The sequence below is a fragment of the Carassius carassius genome, chromosome 39 (assembly GCF_963082965.1).
Source record: "Carassius carassius chromosome 39, fCarCar2.1, whole genome shotgun sequence".
NCBI classification, from domain to species: Eukaryota; Metazoa; Chordata; class Actinopteri; order Cypriniformes; family Cyprinidae; genus Carassius; species Carassius carassius.
Window position 1 is genome coordinate 14,262,599 of NC_081793.1, and position 25,291 is coordinate 14,287,889.

General features: G+C 36.2%; 1 protein-coding gene and 1 pseudogene across 1 annotated transcript in view; both read right to left on the reverse strand.

Moving 5' to 3' along the window:
- LOC132121449 (myocardin-related transcription factor A-like) overlaps nucleotides 1-21,267 on the reverse strand; it is a 36,072-nt gene extending 14,805 nt beyond the window's left edge. Inside the window, exons 1-3 of the mRNA XM_059530840.1 lie at nucleotides 21,118-21,267; nucleotides 20,268-20,338; nucleotides 14,948-15,146 (exon numbers count right to left, since the gene is read on the reverse strand). Of these exons, the coding sequence (XP_059386823.1) occupies nucleotides 14,948-15,071 (124 nt within the window). The 5' untranslated portion in view covers nucleotides 15,072-15,146; nucleotides 20,268-20,338; nucleotides 21,118-21,267. The remainder of the gene's footprint in view (nucleotides 1-14,947; nucleotides 15,147-20,267; nucleotides 20,339-21,117) is intronic.
- Nucleotides 15,157-25,291, reverse strand: part of LOC132120968 (regulator of G-protein signaling 9-like) — a 35,272-nt pseudogene continuing 25,137 nt past the window's right edge.

Below are 25,291 nucleotides of genomic sequence, written 5' to 3' on the forward strand. Positions count from 1 at the left end.
AATTTTTTTTTCTTCCAAAATCAGAAACCGATCAACCCTCTCGCATGTAACAGCCACCACATAGTTCACATTTCACGAGGTATTTAATACAGAAAAATGTCATGCACTCTAAGAAATGGTGTCATGTGGTGCTCTCGGGAATCCTGATGACATGATCAGAGAGAGCGAAAGGAAGGAGGTCACAGGACAAAATGTAGGTCTCCTTTGACCTTTCCTTTCTTTCTGGCAGATAAAGTACAGGAGTTTGCCTGTCAGGGCTTGAGAGGCTCACATACATCACACATGTTTGACTGTTGGCGAACCCCCTCATCCCCCCACCGGGTCCTCTCTAAGTTTTAAATAGTAAGGCCAGCTGGCCAGAAGGCTCTATATTCAGCTCAGTATCACCTGTGCAAGCACTGGATAGGGTTACCCACTGCTATCTCAGCGCTACTGTTCTTGCAAACATGACTCACATACATTTTCTAACAAATGCACACCAAAACAGAATTCCAGAAAGTGAAACACTAAAGGACGGCTACTGTAAATATGGTTAATCACTTAAGGGGATAGCCCCCCCCCCCCCCCCCCCCAAAAAAGAACAGTCTGTCATTATTTACTCACACAAATGTTGATCTAAACCTGTGTGACGTTCTTCTGAAAACAAAAAACTATTTGGAGCAATGTTCCAACTGTTTTCATCCATACAATGAAAGTCTATGGAGTCCAAAACAACATCCGAAAAAAAAAAAAAAAAAAAAAAAGATATATATACTTTGTGATTCACAGAAGTAAGTCATACAGGTTTGGAATGACATGATTGGTGTGAACTCTCCCTTTAAGAAGTCCTGCATGTGTTAACTAGGTAGCAGGAAAATTCCAGATCATTCAGTATTTAATAAATGCCTTCTGGCCACTGTATATTCCGTTCAGATTAAACACGCTAATGTAAACAGTCATATAATCTTTCTATATTATGGGGAAATGAAGACCACTATGCATAGACCCCCTAGAGACAAAAACATTACCACGATCTGCTTTTAGCCCACCAGCTCATTGCTGTCATCATCACTTGGTGAGAATTCACAGCAGTTGACGCTCATGCTGTAATTGACTACAAGGGCCCAGCACTGCGAGGTGACGACTGACCACAGAGGAAGTCTATTGTCAGCCTGTATGCCACACCCAAAAGTTGACACGAACAAAACACCACCTTTATCAAATAAAGCATCATAGATAATATAGTCAAAGCTCATTAGGCTCTCAGACCGATCTAAAACACCGAGTTTTTGCAGCTGTCATATACGCTTTTATATTTACAACATTATTCTAAGATTAACAAGATGAGCTTCTTCCATAACAACCACTAGATATTTTGAATAAAAACCATCTCCACAGTCTCAAAAAGGAGAGGTTGATTTTCTATTGCATTCATGCTGCTCTGTTTTTGAGAATCAGTTTCTGCCCTCTTCTGGAGTTTTGTACCACGTTTAAACACTTTTCTACAGCTATTTTCCTTTCTGCTTTCAATCACCCACTGAAAAACAATGTCACTGTTACTCAACTTCCAACACTAGCCAGAAAAATAGGCCCTAGCAGACCAGTTTCCATGCAGTCTACATTTCTACAATGATGCAAGGGATCGCACTACCATAAAGTCATCAAAATCATACGCACAATAGAGGATGGTAACACTTTACAATACGGTTCCATTAGTTAATGTATTAGTAAACATGAACAAACAATGAACAAAACATTACAGTATTTGTTCATTGATAGTTCATGTTAATTCACAGACCATTAACTAATGTTAACAAGCACAACTTTTGATTAAAATAACACATTAGTTAATGTTGAAATTAACATTAGCTAAGATTAATAAATGCTGTAGAAGTAGTGTTTATGCCTAGTTAATGTCAACTAAGTAAAATTAACTAATGAACCTTACTATAAAGTGTTACTGAGATGATTATAACTCATATACCTTATATCTCCTCAATTTGATTCAAATATGGCCCCACTACTAAGTTTTCAAAAGAGTGAAAAAGTGAAGGAATGAGTAACAGTTTACGGTAAATCAGGTCAGCTGCCTGGCTCGAGTAATACAAGCAACTAAAGTGCAGAAGGCTTTACGTCAGACTGAGCTCAGTAAATGAGGTTATGGGTGGAAAGAGCGAGAGAGAGAGGAGTGAAAAAGAGAGGCTCATGTCCAAGCTCTCCTGTTTTTGTGAGCCTGTTACATAACATCCTTCTGAACTCATTTCATCCAAACCGCTCTACCTCCTGCCCTACTTTCTAGCATCTCCGCAAATCATGACTCTTGGTTTTATCATGTTTGACATTTTCACATGATATTCCATCCTGCAGTTACAGATAAAACAAATGGTATTTTGTTCCATTCCACAGTTGCCTTAAAGCCTATTGGATAATATTAATACACAAACACAAAATTCTGAGTGTCATATACAATGCATCTCGCTTTTGAGGAACATTTATTTGTGAATCTCTCAGTCAATCATTGGACAGCATCACATTATATAACTGGCCTCCCACAATACTGTTAATATAGTGTAATCTTACTGATCTACCTTACAAACTATCCGAATTATTTATGTTTTGCATATTTTAGCTTAGTTTAAACCGGTTTCTTGTTCCTTAGATTAGCTCCATATTCTCCTATATCATACTGTGTGAACCATAAAAGCCTAAAGCATGAAATATGATACTTTTTTTTTAGGGATGTACGATCATGATTTTTCATGGCCGATTCCGATACCGATTTTTTTACAAGCAAACTGGCCGATTCCGATTTTTGTTATTTATCATTAAGCAACTAACAAGAAAGAAGGGATAGTTGTGCATAAACAAGATGTTTATTTGGTATTTAATAGGCCAAAATAGCTTTTCAATAACCGTGACCATCTGAAATTATCAGCAGTAACTGCTGATAGCTTTTGTTTTTGAATTGGGTTGAAACTACATAGAACTGGCCTTACATGAAAAGATTAACTGTAACCATGTGAATTTAAAGGCAATAACTGCATAGTTCTACAACCCAAACAACACAATCAACACGCATTCAATAAGATGTTTCTTAATCAGCATTCAGTATTTGTTTTAGTTTTTAAATTTGGTTTAAAAAAAAAAAAAGGTCTTTACCAGTGAGACTAAAAAGTATACTATATACATTATCCCAAAATGTTAAAAACAATTAATGTTGGTGCGAATAAAACAAAGATGTAAAGTGTTTCATTCATCCAATTAAAAAAAAAAATAGGGGTAATGATTCACATCTATTTTTTTACTTGAGCCAATGAAAAATAAATAACTATTGTTTCAAGTTAAAAAAATATAGATGTGAATCATTACTCTAAAAAGTTTTAAATGGATGAATGAAACACTTTTTTTCAGTGTGCTACAGCAGGTGATTTTTTTAATAGAATTAAGTCGATGTAATTTTAAGGTAAAATAAAACTAATCATCCTATGCAGAAGTATCGTTTACTTCTGTCTTTTCAAACGTGTATGCAAGTTCTTTACTACAAAAAAACAAAACAAAAAAAAAAGCATTTCAGTTTTGTCACAGTTTAGTCCGTTTCCTTTTTTCATCCAACACGCGAGAAGTTGAGCTGAACATCGCTTCACTGTCTCCGCTAGTGCAGGGACAGGTACAGCTCATGCAGCTTCAGTGAGCAGGAAAGGGACTCTTATTTTGTGCAGTTGGCAGTTCGCTTCCTGCTATCGGTGACTCAGACATGTAGATCTGCACTTCCAGCGCTGAACGGCTGCCTGTGTTCTGCGCACAGATGTCGAAATACTTCCTCACAAATGACATAGCGAATGATTACAAAGTCTGTGCACACGGGCGCACTTCCGGAAAAATCGGCCGAAAAAAAAGCAAGTACTCCTCGCTGCAGACTGTAGCGCGGTGACGTCACGTGTGTTTACCGCGCATGCGCAGTAACGTATATGTATTTACCGTAAAATACGATTGTGCGCCGTACTGACTGTCATTAATGCGCATATCCAGGTTCATTCACTTACTGATGTTCGTAAGGTATGGTGGAAATGAGATATTACTTTTGTTTTTTTTTTAAATTGCGTTTAAATTGCTTTTAATTGTAAGAATGCTTTGGTCATAATCATAGAGAGTGTCATTGCAAATGTGTGCGATTTCAAACATTTATGACATGTTTTATGATATAGTATTCGAATGCTGGTCTTTCAAAGTCTTATTTCGCCTAAAATGAACCATTAAAGATGTCTTAAAATAGAGCAGAAAGACTTTATTAATGTAAGTAATGCCATTGATGGTTGCATGCATTGCAAAAAATATATAATTTGTAATCTTTTTCATTAACATTATCAAAGACTAATAGATACTGTAACATATATTGTTCATTGTTAGTTCATGTTAATTAATACATTAACTAGTGTTTACCAATGACACCTTATTGTAAAGTGTTACCTCTTAAATTGACCTTCATATGTCTTAATATGACTTTTTGGGGACATTGTCAGTGAGAAGAAATTCAGAGAAGAGACCCACTTCATGTGGCTAGAGTAATGTAATTATCGGTTTTTATTTATCTGACAGACTGTATAGCCCTCAACAGTAAAATTTTCTAATTGAAAAAAAACTTCAAACTTTCAGGCCATGCTTTCTCAAGCCAAGCCAACCTAAATTTTGACTTGAGAAAATTTATTAATTTAGTTGATGTTAATGCTGGTTATAAATTAAATCTCTTAGGTAGTTTACAGACAAAGCAAATAACACTTTTTCTAACACCATGCTATAATTTATTTAAAAATAAATTTACAATATTTTCCTTGTATGGCTCTTCTGGCTTTCTTCAAAATGATTTAATATTGCTTTAGTATTGTTTGTTCTTTTATGTAAATTAGGTGTCGTGAACTGGAGTGCATTGTCTGAACAATACAACCTGAGTGTCCGGGCGTCATGTTCTCTGACCCAGTGCCTCTGGTGCAGTGAGATATTTAAAGACTGTCCACCTGGCTGTGTGAGGAATCGCAGGAGGAGAGTCCTGTGTGGGTTTTATCCATTCAAAGAATTTGAGGGCTACTGCTTGACTTATTGTTTTATCAGTGATTTTGAATTTCAGATTTTTTTTTCTTGTGTCATGTCTATAGTCTTAATCTATATTTGTATATACAACTATATTTTCTGTTTTGTTCTTTGAAATAAATTAAAAAAGATCACTGTCATCAGTTTGGTTTTTTTGGAGGCACCTTGCATAAAATGGGATGCAGACACTGAAAATATACTGTATGTAGTCAACTGAACTTAAAACTACTTTACTGGCTTAAATGTTTCACATGCAGAATTGCCAAAGCAAAAGAAAAAGGTCAAAATTTACAGTTAAAAAAATAGATAAACAAGAACCATAGCAAAAGAAAGATTAAAATAAGAAAGGCAGTGGCTATTTACACTTAGTGCAAATGGCTATAGATTCTATTTATACCATGTTAAAATAGCAGGATTTTCTGCTATTTATATTACTTATTGCAAATAGTGGCAATTATTTGCACCTCAGTATTGTAGTACATTATAAAACTGTATGCAATAATTACTGAGTGTAAATTATAATTTTAATTCAAATTATTAAATGGATGCCACCATATTAGGACAATAAAGCCCTCCCTCACAACTTTTTGATTATTTCCTTCGTTTTTATTTAAAATAAATGCTTTTCTGATGTGATTTGAAATTTGAAAAGGGAGAAAAAAAAAACTGTCAAAAGGCAGATTCGGACCCGGATCGATTGCATCAAATTGTGAACAACACACGTTTTACCATCTGCACTATTAGAGCCGACGACTGTACTTTATCTGTTGTAATTTTGACTAGCTCAATAAGAAATATAAGGTGCCATTAAAGTGTAATATTACAATATACACAGTGAAGTAAAGTGCAACAGAATGTTAATATATTGTAAGTAAGATACTACACAAATATTACAGAATAAACTTTAACTCTGTATAATTTTACCTCAGATGAAACATGGTCGAACATGGTTGTTTCTCCCATTAATGTTCTTTAATACTTTTACATTTTATTAGAGTTTTCTGTTAAGTATGCGCATCGTTTTAATGCACGCACGACGCGAAAACAACTAACGTCATCACTCAATGCAAAGTACATACGTGACGTACGTACGTACGTGACGTCACCACGCTACAGTCTGCAGCGAGGGGTGTCTCGAAAAAAGACCAAAAACCGGCCGATTGCCGATCGCGTATTTTAAGCAAAAACAGTCCGGTTCCGATTTATGGCCGGTCAACCGGTGCATCCGTACTTTTCCCTACATGACTATTCTTTCATGTTATGCTTTCAAATGTTAAACCATGTCTCAACCAGAAGTGACGCAATAAAGCAACAAAACATCTGCACAACATAAATTGAAAAACAAAAGTAATATTGCATTAATTAAAAATCTGAAATTAAAATATATTACTTGCTACTGCATATTTGTTATCGGATAACAAAAACAAACTAAAAAGCAATATCAAATATTGTTGCACATGGCGTAGGAGTTTCACATTCATTCTGCTGAACATTTGTCACACTGGTTAGGACACGGTTTTAATGATCTGTATAGACAATATAGACAACATTTAATTGCCATGAAACAATGAACATTCTTTTAAACTTGAAAATCACTGCAGCAACGCCTGAGTATTTCAACCTGGCCGGTCACGACTTGTTAGCCTGTTAAGGGAGAGTCACACAAGTTATGTCACACAGTTCATTATCTTCTGTGTCCTTTTTAAACATGTCACTTTATCAAAACACAATCTGACTTTACACACTACTTTGACTGTTTTAGTTACTTCTACAGAAAATGAATGAGTCAAAGCATATATATTCACCAAATTCTGAACACATTATCAGTTGGAAATTCCATGGAAATCCACCAGGATGAAATTTATTCTGTTACAAACGTTTCTCTCTTTATATAATCATGTGCAATTAATTTACAACTGATGTGAATAAGTCAGTGGATGCGAACAATTCAGTCATAAAGCTGCAATTGAAGGAACAGACAAAATAAAGCAACTGATGGGAGTGGTTTCCTCATGTTCCTGTTTACGGCCAGAAGCTCCAACGTAAACATTAAAACTAAATTATAAGCATTTGTAGGATCAATATCACTTCAGATAAAAGAGCATTTTTTCAAGTCTCTTGAAGAAAAGTACAGTAAAAACAATATTGTAAATCATTACAATTTAAAAATGTGGAAAAAACATTTCAATTAAAAAAATATTTCATAAGATTAAAATCTAAATAAAGTGCAATTTATTAGTCAAATCTGAATTTTCAGCATCATTACTCCACAGTCTTCAGTCAGACATGATCCTTCAGAAAACATCCTAATATGCTCATCTGGTGCTTAAGAAACTTTTTTTTTTTTAACAATGATGAGAACAGCATTAAGTGCTGCTTTATATTTTTTTTAGAAACTGTGATAAACAGAAATCTCAAAATAACAGCTTTTATTTGAAACAGAAACTTTTGTAACGTTATAAAAATGCTGTAATTTTTGACCAATTTAATGCGTCCTTGCAGAATAAAAGTACTGGTATACCTAGCTTTTAACTAGAAATTCGGATCATGTTATGTTACAGTTCATTTATATATTATATGTATTTGTACACTGACTTTAGTTCTTGGTTTTTCTATGCAGATGTGGTGCACTGGAATAAGCAAACAGCACTGTGGATGTCAAGCTGACAAAGCACTTTTCATAGCTTTTCGAGTGCATTATTGTTTCTGCAAATCAAATAAATCAAAGCAGCTAACCTGATGTAATCTTATAAAGGCCACTGGTTCTGTCTGTGCCTGCAAGTACATACTTTTTCCCTTGACAACTAAGCCAGAGAATTTTAGTAAGCTTCCTTGTTCCTGGAATACCCATTCATCCTGGTGTCAGCCTTGTCATTTTATCATCGTCGCCACAATGAGCATGGTGTGTTTTCCAGTGTAATGATTCACCTGACCTGTTAGTATGCAAGACAGAAGATAAACCTAGAGGCTGCTGTGGGTCGTGTCTAGTTAATGCAAACAGGCAATGGCTCTTTTTTCCTCTATTCCTCCCTCCGTTCTGTTATGTTCAGGGCCTGTGTAAGCATGCTGGAGTTAAACTTGGCAAGCAATCTTAAAATATTACATAACAGAACACCACAGAGCAACCCAGAGACAATCAGTGCAAAACCCACAGCAGAGTAACAGCACTCTGGAAAGCAATGAGACTTGCAAATCATACATTTCCACAGGACTGTCTAAATCTTGACCATTTATACAGAAACATCACTGTTAGCCAATATTAACTGTGGCAGTGGGACTGAACACGACCTGAGAGCGTCGATCAATCCATCAGTTGCACTTAAAAAACAATGTTAGGATCTCATGGCGACTGGTACCCAAGTCACAAAAAGATCATATAACTGTTCTTTTATCCAGTATCTAACGTCAAGGCACCACATCTGGAGGAGTGGGCTCTCAAAGATAATCAATCCCCCTTTACGCTGACCTTTGCCAGGACACTGTCAAACCTCCCTGCCCAAGAGCTGATTTATAACACGCCATCAAACATGGCATGGTAACTCTGTATGTTTCCTTGTCTTGTTGGCCCAGACATTCGGTCCCAAAAGGAGTCTGTTCTTTTCCTCAAAGCTCTGAGCTCCACTGCCATACCTCAGGGAGAAAACAGCTGGTTTTAACAACAGAGAGAGGAAAAACTCCAATCCATCATTGACGCATCCCACCCCTTCCAGCTGGAGCAATTCCAGGGTGAGCTCTCCACATATCGGTTTCTATAGTGTGTCATTTGGAAGAATTTCACTTAAAAGTATGAAAGCAACAAAACATTAAAAGAAAGCAAGTAGTACAAGTTAGTGTGCTTTGACACTCTGGCATGTTCAGGGGGCGTTTCACAGGCAAATGAATGTTTTTAGGTTATATATTCCATTCTTTCGGTTTCTTAGTAAAGTTTTATGCATAAATGAGTATCCTACTAAAGTTGCTGTGATGTTCAGGACATCGGAGTAAATCTAGTTTAAATATAAAATTAAGACGATGAAGAAGAATTTGTCAAGATCATGGATCTAGTTCAAATTAAAAGTGAATATTCATGGGGAATAACTAACCAGTTCCATTCCTGTACTGTTTGATTACGCCGGTATTAATATGAAACCCAAACACCAATTATTTTACATATACACGAAAATGTTTAACATCTTTAATAGCTAAACACCTCAGAGTCATTTGCTTGGGCTCAGGATTAAGTAAATGTTGTGGTTTAGTGAGACCTCAGTTCAAACAGCAATAAATCCTTTGCAAGACTTCGCAAACATCAGGCTTATCAATTAAACTTAAGTTGTGAAACCACAGCCAAGTTTACCACACCTCTACATGACTTCATTCACATCAACAAACATTGAAACACTAAAAAAAGAAAATACTTAAACATGCAAGTACTGTACCTAAATGTATGGCCATATCCTTCCAGTGCAGAAGGATAGGGATAACCTCACGGCCACACTTTATTAATCCATTTCCAGACCGGACAACACAACAAGCTGTGAATGAAGTTGAATGATTGAACTCTGTGCTGTTCTGCTGAGAGATAATTCCCGCAGTAGATCCAAAGACGGCAGGGTGTGTGTGTGTGTGTGTTCCCCTTCACCTTCCTCCACTCAGAGCTGGCGTGTGTGTGCACGCCCTACAGATGTGGGCGTGTTAGCACTAGCGTTTCAGTCTATATGAGCCGGTTTCTTCCTTATTACTGCTTTCATACTCCATTTTCAGATGTGTTGAGCAACTCCACGTTTTCCTTCTCCTTGCAGCCATTTTTTTCATTCGAGGAGAGATCAGGGACTTTGTGTCCTGATTAGGGGTCACCCGTTTACTACAGAAGTGTTTGAACTACAAGCCAGAAACTGAAGCCAGAACACATTCCAGATCACCTTTAGCCCCCTGCCATTCTCCTGACCGCCTGCGTTCTGAGAGGCAGGATTTCTGCTCCGTGCACAAAGTTATGCAATCAAGTGTTCAGGAGGGCTACCCGAAACACATCATTCTTCAAGCCTCTGTTCCCTCGTCCAGACTTCTTCACTTCAAACATTGAGCTTAAGCTTACTTAAGCTACAACATTGCTCATTTTGACAACTGTTGTTTGAATTTTTAAGACTATCGTGCAGGAAAATACGTCTCCACAGACAGCGGTTTTGCTGTGCAGTTGCATTCATCTGTCATTTCTTAGAGTAAATCTTAACTCACAGACAGAGTTTATGTGAAACAACTCTAAATGGGACCGCTTTACTGACAATATCAACCATTTACATTATATTTAATAAAACATGCATCAAAGACTTCAGATATAGAAATACAAAAAGTAAGTGTGCGAAAATGCGTGTATCAGACCACTCATGCACACTGGCTGGTTTAGGCTTAAATATAATCAATGATATTTGAGCAAAAGAAAACATTTTTTTTGTGCAGTTAATATCGGATTTTGTTGCCGAACTGAAATATATAATTTAAATGTAATTGTGGCAAGTGTTTTTTGAAATTTCAGGATTTCCTCATTCATGCAAATAGAACTTGGTCTTGGATTCCTGAAATAGCTTCCCAGAGGCGTTGCAAAAATGGCCGCAAAAAAGACTTGCCTTGAAAGAGACTTTGCTTGCATTATTTCTGTTACAAGTTGCTGTTAACAGTAAAATGATCTGATAGTGACTATTTTTGTCTGAAATTATGCTGCAAAAAATAAAAAATAATCTGTGCATCCCTATAACTTGCTAATAATAAAATGCATGTGAAAGCCAACATTGTTTTCCGAACACCTTAATAGCAATCGCTTCTGTTGTGTACAGGAGAAGAGAGAGGTCCTGCATTAACATGTCTGTTACTACCATCTAACCCTCAGTGAAGTGCAGCTCGGGGGCTGAAGACTGAAAGAAGGGAGTGGTGACTGCAGGCCATGAGCTTCTGAGGTGCTGTTACATGGGAGTTTATCTCTTTATTGGCATTCCTGCACTTCTACAATGGCAGAGTTACAAAAAAAGCAACAACATCCCACCACTCACTTACCTACCACAGCAAACCTTACATAATAACATGCCTTTGATTTTTTTGAATAAAAATTTATCCTTTCTGGAGTGAAATCACAGCACGCTGCAGCATCTGTCTGTCCTCCTGCAGGCTCTGTTTAATCTTCACTTCTCTAAATCATCCTTTCCTCTGAGCTTCCTGAAGCCAAACAGACTGTCCGCTGTACATCAGAGAGCTGAACGGACATGCTTAGAAGAGTCCTTCTGCATGTCACACAGATTCAACAATCCATTCCATTTTCAGCAATGTTCACTTCCTTGACACCCTACTCCCACAGGACCTGAATATTCAGTCCTTTACATAAAGAAAATTGTGCATCACATAACTTAATGAATCAGCACCCTGCATGATGCTTATGATTTGGGCTTTTTTCCAGAATGTTCTTGTTTATGAATGCCACAATTAGCATATGTGCGCGCAAACACACACACACACATACACAAATTGACTCATATATCAGCACTGAAAATGAAATGGGAACCAAAAGGAAAGAAAATATAACAGCCCGCAAAATAAAACATAACAAATCTAAAATCATCATGGTCTTGGGACACCTTGCATAATTTTCATGTAAACAGTGTCCAAAACAAAACACATAACATTAATAATAATACTTTATTTTATAAAGCACCTTCAAAAGCAGCTTCTCAAAGCATTGAACAATATAAACAATACAATAAAAACACAATAATCACAAGTCTGAACTTCCCTAAGTTCATGAGGAAGAGAATTCCAAAGTGCAGGGTGCATAAGAAGAGAAAGCCCTATCACCCATAGATCTTAAACCTGTTTGAGGAACAACCAGCAAGTTTGACTGAGAGAAGCACAATCTACGATTAGGAGTGTACGGATGTAACAATTCTGTTAAGTAATGTGGTGTCAGGACATGCAATGCTTTAAAAGTAAGCATCATAATTTTAAAATCAACACTAAACCTTACTGGCAGCCAATGCAAGGATTCTAACACTGGAGTAGGGATGGGACGATAACCGGTTTTATTGATAACCGTGATAAAATGTGCTGAAGGTTAGTAATATCGTTTAAAAATGAATTATCATTAAAACCGTGTTTGATTATCGCGGTTTTAATAACTCACTATTAAATCATGTCCAGCCAGCAACAGTCTGACGCAAGCGCAGCGCACAATGTTTTTTTTGTTTTTTTTCGAGAAGGAATGGCGAAAGTCAGTGACTTTTCTATGCTTTTCTATGCTTCTACACTTTTCATTGTAAGGAAGGAAATGCCACAGAATTTAATCTTTCTTTAAATTAAGTGCATAGAGTTGCTTGTTTTATTAGTTGTTTGTTTATTATTAAATATAAAACTTGCTGAAATGTTTTCAGTGTGAGCATCAACTATTTTTGAACACTTTCATCTCGTTTCAACAAAACCGTGATAATATTGATAATCGTGATAATTTTAGTCACTATAATCGTGATATTAAATTTTCATACCGTCCCATCCCTACACTGGAGAAATATGACTGCCAATCCTAGTCCAAGTTAAAATCCTGGCGGCTGAACTTTGCATATATTGCAATTTACTGAACTCTAAAAAATCTGGGGTTATTTTTTTTACCCAAATGTTGGGTTGAGCCTTTTGGGTAATTTTTTGGGGTTACGGTATTTTCTCGGCGTTTGGGTTTACCCAGCTCAAACGTAACAACCCAGTGTTTGGGTAGTTTTTACTCAGATCCTGGGTCAGACTTAACCCAGCGGTTGAGTTATTTATCGCAGGGATTTGCTTCTCTTCTGGAGGGAGCAGTTCTTAGTGCCATCGAATTGACGCATTTGTCGGTAAAATACAGGTTTGTATACATTTTATTTTATCTATAAAAGCATTACTGTGCTGAATATGGAAACAGAACAACAGAGACTGGTTAATACCACTTAAATGACTTCTGTTTAACGTTTAATTTTTAGTTTTATAACCTATTAAAAACGATATGAACAATGCTGTAAATGATAAAGGAAAATAAAGGAAGTTAACATGCAAACCAGTGGTTGTGTGGATTATTTTAGAAAAGTTTAGAGGATTTAAGATAATCTGTAAACATTAATGTATGAAGTAAAAAATAAGCTAGTAATATAGTAAAAATTTATAAACTTTATCTGGGTTAAATCAACCCCTTATGCTGGGTTAAATAAACAACATAATTTGCTGGGTAAAATTAACCCAAGATGGGTTCTGTCCTATATTTACCCAGCCCTTGGGTAAATAACAACCCAAATTGGGTTGTTTTTAACCCAGTGTTTTTTAGAGTGTGAGTGTGGATTTAGAAACTCTGGCTAAAAGGGTGTCACAGTAGTCTAAACATGAGATAAAGGAATTTATCAACATTTCTGCGACTGTAAAATTTAGCATAGGATGCAATCTTGTGATATTTCTGAGGTGGAAACAGTACTCTGGAAAAAAGAATCAAAAGACAGATTTGCATCAAAAATAACTCCAAGGCTACTCACTCGACTAACTTCAGTTTTACCACCATTCAAACATAATAAATTATGAATAATTTATGTTTTAATCTCAGTAATGCAGTCAGAAAAATAAGCAACGTCAAGATGCTCATGAGGTTTGGAATGTATATAAATCTCTGTATCATCAGCATACAAATGATAATGAAGGCTGAGCGATCGCAAAAGATGGCCTAAAGGTGACAAATAAATATTAAAAAGTAATGGGCCTAAAACCGACCCCTGAGGAACACCAGTGGAAACAGAGCTAATCTCTGACATATAACCACCTATAGAAACAAACTGGGAGTGGTCAGTAAAATAAGACTTTAACCAATTCAAGGGAGTCCCAGGCACACCAAACACTCTTTCAATACGAGTAAGTGATAGACTGTGATCAACAGTATCAAAAGTGGCTCTTAGATCGAGAAGAATAAGAATAGATGTTGCACCATCTTTTAAAGCCATTAAAAAAATCATTGGTGACTTTGAACAAAGCCGTCGCAGTACCCCCTTCCTTTCATCTCAGAACACCCAATGTTTCTCAGTGGAAAGTGCAAAAAGCAGCTGAAATAAAGGCAACTGCATAAGACAATCTCATTGCTTCTGTTGTCTCCTGCTTTAATGCTGTTGAGTCTTGTAAGTTTGTGCACATATAAAATTGCAACATTGTGACTGATCTAATTACTTTATTATTGTTTGCTAAATCCTATATTTTAATTAAATTCTATAATTATTCATCATCTAGTTACCTAGTGGCTAATGCGGTCTACCTCTACAAAGAAAAAAAGTAAAATCTATTACTTTGTACTATATCCACCTTATTTTGCAATATACAAGTACAATGTAAACACCACAGCTTTTGAACATTAGGGCTGAGTATCAGTACAGATTTGTGGATTCAATTTGATTCACAAGCTCTTGATTTGACTACTTTTTATTTCAAATATCATGATTAATTTAAAACATTTTAAATTAGCGCTAATGAATATGGTAATAATTATATACCATGTGTATATAATGGTTAAAAATTTTGAAGTCAGTAAGAATTTTTTCATGTTTTTGATTAGTTTAAAAGTACAGTAAAAATAACCGAATATTGTAAAATAGTATTACAGCTTAAATTTTTACTGTTCGAATATATTTTAAATTGTGAAGGGAATACTGAATTTTCAGCAGCCATTACTGCAGTTTTCAGTGTCACACAGAAATATGCTAATTTGAGGTGAAGATACATTTCTTATTATTATCAATGTTGAGAGCAGTTGTGCTGCTTAATATTTTTGTAGCATTTATTTCAGATATCTTTACTGTCCCTTTTGATCAATCAAATGCATCCGTTAGTTTCCCAAATGGACTAGCACTAATGTGCAGTTACTCACCATTCTTGCGTTCTTTCAAAGGCAGTAAGCTTGGTACAGACTGCAGAGTGAGTTCCTGCAGCTCACTGGTCACCGCCTCGCTCTGAGGACTGGGAACGGTGCCGTTCCCCACAGCAGACACCATGCTGCCAGGGCTTAGCTCCTCCCCACGCTTGGCTTCCTGTGCTGCCAGGGTGACAGGTGGGTGAAGAAGTCAGACCTGTGACATGTTAATTACAGAGACGAGGCTGAGTTAGAAACTGCAAAACACAGACAGACATAACACAGATATAATGGGAATCAAAGGCTTTGCTGAGTGAGAACATAGGGTATATTTCTGACATCATGCATCTTTATTTTTTGTAAGTGAACAAATAAATACATCACACCCTAAACCTTTCCGAGTAAACTCAGAGACAACTTTAGAAAAGGTTTTATGCAGCAAAGTCTGTGCTAAAAGCAAAATTGTGCCTTGCATGTCCCATTAACCTATATTCAATCACTCGCTTAAACGAGTGAAACCACTGTGGGTGTGTTACATGTTCTATAAAGCCCTAACACTACAAGTTCAAACACGAAGTATTGTGTACCTCACTCTGGACACATTTTCAGTGTCTCCCAATATGACTGGAGGCAGCGATTTGCAAAAGCATGTATAATAACATCAAATGGAGAACTTAAAGCCTCCAGCAGTAAGTAATTTAGAAGATTTTTGGAAAACAATTTGTCAGGTCTCTTTTCGACAGAACAAAGAGTGACTGTTTGGCCGTCTAATCCGTAAGTGAGAATAATTCCAAGTTCTACACATCTGCTGCCCTATGCATATTAATTTGTTAAATATTTTGGCTAATTTGGTAAGGAAAACTACAAGAAAAACTGCAAACCATGGTGTAAGGCAATGCATAATATCAACAAAATCTAAATATTTAAATTCCAATTTCAGAAGATGATGATGAGAAATTGTAGAACAATTGGAATTCATTTTTAAGGCTTGGAGTACAGCACATGATTCATATGGACTCCTTATATGATTTTTTTTCTTCTTCAATTAAAACCATCAGTTGTCACACAATGTAAAATCTATGAACACTATGAAAATGAGCAACCAGCAAATTGTTCAAATTATTTTCTTTTGTGTTCCACATGAGAAAGTCAGTCGAACAGGCTTGTAACAACAAGAGGGTGAGCAAATTATGACATTTGGGATTTTTTGGAGGATGCGCACACACACACGCACATACACTGCTGATTAATTTGAATTGTTTATCCACCCATCTGTCAACATCTCCATGTTGCTGATTTCATCATTTAGCCTTCTTTATATTTATTTAGCTTTCATTGTCCTTTTCTTTCTTTATCCCAACAGATGGGCAGAATGCATGAAGCAGAAAAAAGGCCGGCATAAGCCCTGGAAAGAGGTCTAGGACAATTCCTGTAGCTATAAAGGCTCCACATGGAGCATTAGGTGCAGTTTCCAACGAGACATTAAAAACAACTTAAAGTATCATCTGACTGGGAGCACAGTGACGGCAATGGTCATTCTGAGCATTAAAACTGTGGAGATGGCATTCACAAACGCACATTACGCAACTCTCCATTTGTGAGGTAATGTAGCACATATTTCGAACGTGAACATGACTTCAAGTACAACATGTTCTTGGATCAACATTCTTGTTGATGCTGGAACAAGATTCTAATCAACCAGTCAGAATTGAGGGATACGTTTTCAAGAAATGTCAGTTTTAAGCTTATAATCAGGGAAATATGCTTCTACACAGTTGTTATTTATTATTTGTTATTCATTTCCCTCCGATTTTAGGAAAAAATTATGGTAAGGTTAGGTTTAGGGGTAGGGATTGGGTTAAATCTATATTTCTGGACAGCAATGTCGATCCAGGAACATGTCTTACTTGCCTCAATCATGGCAACCATCTACCGACACCCAAACATTTTTATTTGGTCACCATTTACTCACCCACTTACCAAAGATACTTTGAAGAATGTTGGTAACCAAACAGTTTTGATTTCCTATGACTTCTTTTTTTGTCTATATATTATGTAATTCAGTGGGAACCAGAACTGTTCAGTTGCCAATATTCTTCAATATATCTTCTTGTATAGCAGTTCTTACTAGTAACTAGTTGTTTATTAGCATGCATATCACTAGCATATTGCCCGTTTATTAGTTCTTATAAAGCACATATTAATAGCTTATTCTGCATGAGCATATATTAGATGAGCATATATTAGATCCCTTAATCTGACCCCATACCCAAACTTAACAACTACCTCACTAAACCTCTGGTCACCGCCTCGCTCTGAGGACTGGGAACGGTGCTGTTCCCCACAACAGACACCATGCTGCCAGGGCTTAGCTCCTAATAAAAACATAATCAAAGTAGTCCATGTGACATCAGAGGGTCAGTTAGAATTTAAAGTACATTTAAAGTCAGTTAAAATACATTTTGGTCCAAGAAGAAAAGAAATTATGACTTTATTCAGCATTGTCTTCTCTTCCGGGTCTGTTGTGAGCCCTTTCAGATGCAGATGCAACCGGTTCTTGACTTGAGAACGAGTCAATCTTTTGTTCGTTATCTGGCTCGGCTCAGTGTTCATCTTCAGTTCTCTCTTCACAGCAGTTCAGTCAGTGTACTGTTTGAGTAAATGAATTACTGCGGGATATTGGTTTGTTTTAACTTAGAGGGAGTGTCAGCCACGTTAAAAAAAAGTTAACATCTTAAGTCATTTGTAGATTAATGCTTATTGGAGACGTGAAATGTTTCAAATGATTCAGTTCGATTTGGTGAACTGGTTCAAGAAGAACCAGTTAAATCGAATGATTCGTTCGCGAACCGGATATTATTACACTGCAGTGTTGTGAACGTGCCCATATCAGACTCGGAAGAGAAGACAATGCTGAATAAAGTCATAATTTTTGTTATTTTTGGACCAAAATGTATTTTTCGATGCTTCAACAAATTCTAACTGATGTCCCATGGACTACTTTGAAGATGTTTTTCTTACCTCTCTGGACATGGACAGTAGACCGTACATAGGTTTTCAATGGAGGGACAGAAAGCTCTCGGACTAAATCTAAAATATCTTAAACTGTGTTTCGAAGATGAACGGAGGTCTTATGGGTTTGGAACAACATGAAGGTGAGTCATTAATGACAATTTTAATTTTTGGGTGAACTTACCCTTTAATAAGAAGCAAATTAGGAGTTTGTTCTGGGAAAACTCTTAGTAAACAGTGAATGTGTGTTCCCTATTCTAAAGTGTTACAATGACAAATTACAGGTGTGGAACGACATAAGGGTCAGTAAACGAATACAAAATTAATTTTAGGTGAAACAACCCTTTGGGTGGACTTTGTAACAACTGATTTAATAGGTATAGATCTGAATATTAGAGAAGGGTTACTGAATGCTGTTCTTAAAGTGCAAACAAATCAATGTTTAACTGTATGATTGAGTTATTGTTTGAGGAAGCGTGGTCCATCTTGTTATCTAATGCATTCTTCATTATGAGCTCATCAGCATCCAGAGTCTATTGATACGCCAATCCCACCCTCCTGTCCCAAGAGAAGAGAGGTGGGGTGGAAAGAAGAAATCATATTCTTTTGAGGCCGTTACCTAATATTTGACATGTCTTTTGAGACTATTTAAATGTTTTCCTGTTGCTGTAAGCCTAACCATTACAGCAGAGTTTCACGACCCATGGCAAGTTGTGCCCTTTTCTTTGAGAAGTAGTATTAGATTACAGTACATTGTCTCCTGCCAAGTATGGAGGGAAAAAAAAAAATCAATAACACATGCTTGTGCGCTCCTCATTTGGGAGTCACACTCATGATCTTCACGGTCAAAAGTGACCGGACACCCGAAAGGTAACTTTTTTTTTTCTTCAGTAAAATGAATCTAAAATATTTTTATACATTTTTATAATATTTTTTCTTTTGTATTTTAAAAGAATTTAATATTTATTCAATAATTATGATCAATATTCCCTATTGAAAAAGAGCAAATTTTTTTTCTCTCTAATTAAATTGTTTTTTTTTTTATTAATGCAGTATTTAAAAATTACAATAAGAGGCAATGCCTTTAAAATCCAAATTTTGAAGGCAGAAAAAGAGAAACTTGTAATTTCATGGTGTATACAGAAGATTCCTGTATATGACTCTATAAAGAGGCTTTTGAACTACGTAGTTGTTTTTAAACATAATTGTTTACTTTTATTAGGTTCTGGATTTAAATGTATATTTAAGGCATTCTCAAAGACATAACAGGAAATTTTAGACATCCTAGCTACTTAATGATTTGCATAGTAGACATAGTTAGGCACCTTAAATGGACATATATGTTGAATATGTATTATGATTGAATGAGATAAATGCATCTGCATTTGATGAAGGTATAAATGTTGAGTTTGGGTGATCCCTCGTTGTTGCAATCTACAGCCAACCCTTAATGACTGTATAAATGTAGACCTTTTCCTGCAGGAAATTAAATATTCAAAAGACTCTTGTCTCGTACCTGTAATTGAAATCACAATACATTTCTTAATACTTGTGGAAACACAAAATGAATCCAATAAATCAAATGGTTAATTTAACATAACACTCCCAACTTCTTAGAATAAAAAGTTTAAAAGAAAAGCAGCTTTGTCGATATTTTAGCCTGTATGGGGATTGAATATTGTGTTAGACAATGAGTGGCTTTCAAATGAAAAGGCTGAGAATCACTGGTTTTAAGCATAAACTATTTATCTTTACAGAATCTGTAATATAAGGTAAGTAGTTCAATACTACATGTCTTTTAATGTATTAGACAAGTAGCTAGCTATACAACAAGCAGAATCATGTACAGTCAGAACGTTATCATTGCAAAATGAACCATTCAAGGTGATACAAGATCCATGTGCGGGTCCTGATGGAATGTAATTTGTAGCAAAGAAAGACTGGCTGCACACTATTCCTTACATTTCTAAGAAAGGGATCATCTTTCAAGAACATTCCAGCTTTACTGGAAAATAGTGTTTACTCGAGACATGCAGTGTTCAGACCTAGTACACTGACAAGGGGAGAGACATAAACCTCTCTGACATTCCTCATTGTGCAGGTCCACACCTGCCTTTAACAATAAGCCACAAAAATAATGCTAAAAATACATAAACCTTCACCTGAGCAAATGGCAAGTGATGCAGGTAAGTAACCACAACACCCCATTAACCAGACAGAATAACATAATATGGACACGTCCTTCTGGAGTAGATCAGAAATTATAAATTTGCCACGCTGGTACAGATGACTTCTTAATCATATCAATATTAAAAGTGCACAATACCTTTATAGCGAGATCCACAGTAGCAGATTTCAGCCTCATTTCCACTCACAGTTAGAGAGCATCTTGAAGGCCTTTTGGGAGAGAGGACCGGCATTTGTAATGAAACTTTGTATATATTCAAATACATAGGCTAACCATAGTACAGTGTCCCAAAGCCAAACAGGCAAATAATGCCATGTAGTTACATATACGTGTTGGCATAGCAGCAGTCAATGCAGATGCTTATGTAATAATCAGAAATGCCCCTTTTATTCTGAGCATGCAGATAGAAAAACTGATCTTAATTAGGATAGACTTTATTAATAAATAATAAGTCCCCTGATAGCTCGTCAGTGGCCATCAAGTGGAAAAGGGACAGATCCGCATGTGTTGATGATTAGTAGGTGTGTCCCAGCATTAGCTCATCAAATGCTTCATATATTCCAGCACAAATAGTATAATCATACATCTTCAGCATTATGACCGTGGCAGTGATTTGGCTTAGAGAATAAACAAACCACGACACATATTTCGTTTATAACACATTATCGCTTACTGTTACACATTAATCCCCGATGCGACATGGCAGGAAATGAGAAGCTTGTGCTGTTCTGAAGCTCATACATTTGAAAAACAATCACTTTTGAGACGTTTAACAAGACTAAAGAGGCCAGCTATAGCAGGCCAGATCTTCGTCGCGACAGCTGCATGTATGGAGTAACAGACACTAGTGGATCAAGTTAAATATGCGCTGAGCAACAATCGAGAAGCTGAAGAATTGTCACATACCGCTACTTATTGTTACTATTTTGAAACTTTTATCATTTAAAGGGGGACTCACATTCAAACCCGTTTGATTTGAACGACTTACCGAGTCGCAAAGAGAAACGCAGCAACCGTTCGGCTTTACAAAGATGTTCAAGGACTCAAAAAACTGTACTGAAGTAATCGGCTACTCTCTGCTGTTCAACCGCAGAGGAATGTGAAGCCAGTCAACACCGTCACAGCACTTCCGGAAAATAAAAGTCATAAAACCACGCTCTGCAGATAAAGATATACAGTATGACTGAAAAACGTGTATTCGTTGCCCTTTAAAAATTAGGAAACATAAAATAAAAATATAATAAAATGGAAAACCAAACAACTTTATATTAAATTAATAATAAACAAACATTAAACAAACAAACGATAGTAAACATACAGTAATGATAATGATTAAATTAAACAGAGTAGTCAGGTAATAACTTGTGGTCTTGTGCTTGAAAGACCAATGGCGTTGAATAATGCGGCTATGAAAATAAGAAGCTAGGGATAGGTTACATTGTGTTAAAATAAAAGTCCCCATCACTACAACTGTTTCTCTGTAGGTACATTTTATCCGAAAAGGAACAAATAATATACAAAAAAAAAAAAAAAAAGCCAGTTACACTGGATGCTAAATATATGCAGTATATGCAAAATAACAACCTTTGAATGATTTGTTGAGGCACTTACACAGTTTAAACATGAGTCATGAACAAATTCATATTCTGAAGTGAACTGTAAACATTTTAAAGGTTATACATTCAGACAAAAAATATGTATTCACATTCTGCTTTACTGCCTCACTAGATTTACTGCTACGAAAATACAATTTCCTAAAGCAATTCACATTTATGAATGTTTTGCAGCTATATAAAACAGTGAACAAGCCAAGTAGAAAATCTTTTGTCCGCACCACTAAAGAAACTGACGACGAAAAATCTCTTAAAATAAGGCCCCTTCAATCATAAAATAAGTGACCTCAGAATACAAATTTATGTATATAAAACCAACATTTAAACATTTTATAACCAAATTATTGGTTACAATAACATGTAGGCACTACCTCAAACCTATCTTACATTACTACCACAGCATTCTCGGGGTTGTAAGACAAAATATTTATGACACAAGTGTTGTTCAGTGTATTTCCTTCCTCTCTACTGACTCGTCTATGACTCTTCTGACTGTCATCTTCCTCATCTTCTGAATCAATGGGGTAGATGCGGCATTCAGGTGGGATGTCAACTTTGATTTGAAAAAAGCTGTGAAAGCAGTTTGGTTATTTTTCATATATTGTAAAATTGCATCAAAATAAGGGCAAAAATGCATGTAATAACTTAGCAATTCTTCTGGGCTGAGGTTGTGCAAGCGGCTCGACTCCAAGCGGCTGTACTTTGCCTTCTCCTAAAGCCACAGCACATTTCGGGGATAGGCTGGCAAAGACAGACGGGGCATTGCATCCTCTGCGGAGGAGTCTGCTCAGTGACAGAGGCATGCGAGACTTTAGGGCAGGTGGCTGGTTCTCCTCCCCTGATACTGACTCCTCTGCAATAGATGGGAAATGGGAGGAGGAAGGCCGTCCATTGCCATCAAAACTCCTCTCAGAGGCTGGAGTGCTGTCATTGGCGACGCTGATGGGAGACGGGCAGGCAGCACTGTTGGGCAGTGTCATGAGCCCGGGGGAGGAAGTGGACTGCGCTTCACAAATGCCTGTATACACGGCCAGATGAGGCAAAGGTGCTGTGAAGCGGCAGAGCTGTAGGACACAGTTCATGCAAAGTATGTATTAGTATTAAATACTGTTCATGTTGAGCACCCCGCAATCAGGAGTAGAAAATATAGATAATGCTGATTCATTCAATATAGTGTATTTCTGGTAGGAAGCCCATCTAACAAATCAATGAATCATTTATGAGGGATTTTGAATTTGATGATCAGGGTAAATTGTACCGATTTCGTCTTCTGGGAAACATGTAAGAATCTTCTGTAGCTTCTGAAGGGTAGTACTAAATTAAATATATATACTTAATATATATATCATCTACTGCAAATAAAATAACTGCATTAGTATGAGAGGAACACAAGCAATCTAGTGATCATGATACTTGAGAGGTTTTTCAGGAAATATTTTCCAGACAGTTTTGGCATAAATTTGCAGACATTTGGTTTTACATTTATTTATTTATTTTTACAAAAGCTGTCAATAGGATGGTAACATTTCATATTAGTGCCTTAAAGGTACCAATTAGGACCTAGAGTAAATGAAATTATTAGGACCTACTGTATATGAAATTATTTTGAACCCTCAGCTTACCTAATTTTGCATTTTGATTAACCTACGTTCAGGATAATTTTTTTCTGTAATGTATTGAACAGAATGATTTTTTATTCTTTTCATTTACTCACTCTCATGTTGTTCTAAACCCATACAACTTTATTTCTTCTGTTGTACACAGAATATTTACACTGCTTGCTTTGATACAGTGAAAGTGTCTGTCAAGCTTCATAAAAGCATCATAAAAATAGATGCAATGAAAAAGTTATTTTAGATAAGCTGTAACTATGCATATACTGATGATATACATGGTAACATACAGATATACTGTACATTTCACTCAACAACAATCAAAGATGACTAAGACAAATGATGTGACCACAGATGGCAGAAATGGTTTTAGTATGAATTTTTATAAATTCTTGTAAATGGAACAAACATGACACAAAAACAAACTGTAGTAATGAGGAGGATAACATCTGATCATTTTTGGTTTTATAAAATGAAAAGATATACAGTCAAACCAAAAATTTTTCAGACACCAGATATAATTTTTTATATTTATATTTACTATTGGGTGCAGGACACTATAGATCATTTATGTATGTGAGGATAGCAAAATAAAGTAAACTGTGACATATTATACCTGGAAATTCATCATACAGTGGACTACCAGTAAAACTGATAAACAAATTGGGACCAAAAAATATTCAGACACTGACCAGACCATGTTTCGCTTAAGTGTTATCTGACATTATCAAGATGAAGTTGTTCTGACACTATTTTAGTGCCATTTTCTAAACTATAACAAATAAACTGTGATAATGTGTGAAAGGTTGAAGGTGTCTGGATAAATTTTGGTTTGACTGTATGTATGAAGTTTGACAAAACATAAATATGACAAACATTTAATTGAATGTGACAGACAAGACTGTGAAATAATAAAATAATGGCCTAACAGGGCTAAATGGAAATTTTCAATGATATTTAAAAAAATCTAACAAGCAAACTTTTAAAAACTAGAAATAGCTACGTAATATTACAGATGCAACATGCTCTCTATATAAACATGCTGTCTTGTTTATTGACCAGAAAGGTGGTTTTCCTTTTTGCTCATCATAAATATATGCTGATATCTACTTCTGTTTCCTTTACAGTTTTCTCATGACCTGTGTGATGTCCACTGGGCCACTTGCTGCAAGTTTGGCCTTCTGTTCTTCTTCCTGCTGTCTCAGGATGATGGGACTCAGGCTGGGCCGCCTTCTCTTGGCATTCTGCTCCAACTGCGTCTCGCTAGGAGACATTAGAGTAGAGTTTAATCTCACTTATGCATCATAAAGCAGTGTTTTAATACAAACCCGATTCCAAAAATTTTGAGGCACTCTACAATTTGTGAATAAAAACAGAATGCAGTGATGTGGAAGTTTCAAATTTCAATATTTTATTCAGAATACAATATAGATGACATATCAAATGTTTAAACTGAGAAAATGTATAATTTTAAGGTAAAAATAAGTTGATTTTATATTTCATGGCATCAATATATCTCAAAAAAGTTGGGACAAGGCCATGTTTACCACTGTGTGGCATCCCCTCTTCTTTTTATTACAGTCTGCAAAAGTCTGGGGACTGAGGAGACAAGTTGCTCAAGTTTAGGAATAGAAATGTTGTCCCATTCTTGTCTAATACAGGTTTCTAGTTGCTCAACTGTCTTAGGTCTTCTTTGTCCCATCTTCCTTTTATGATGCACCAAATGTTTTCTATGGGTGAAAGATCTGGACTGCAGGCTGGCAATTTCAGTACCCGGATCCTTCTACGCAGTCATGATGTTGTAATTGATGCAGTATGTGGTCTGGCATTGTCATGTTGGAAAATGTAGGTCTTCCCTGAAAGAGACGACGTCTGGATGGGAGCATATGTTGTTCTAGAACTTGGATATACCTTTCAGCATTGATGGTGCCTTTCC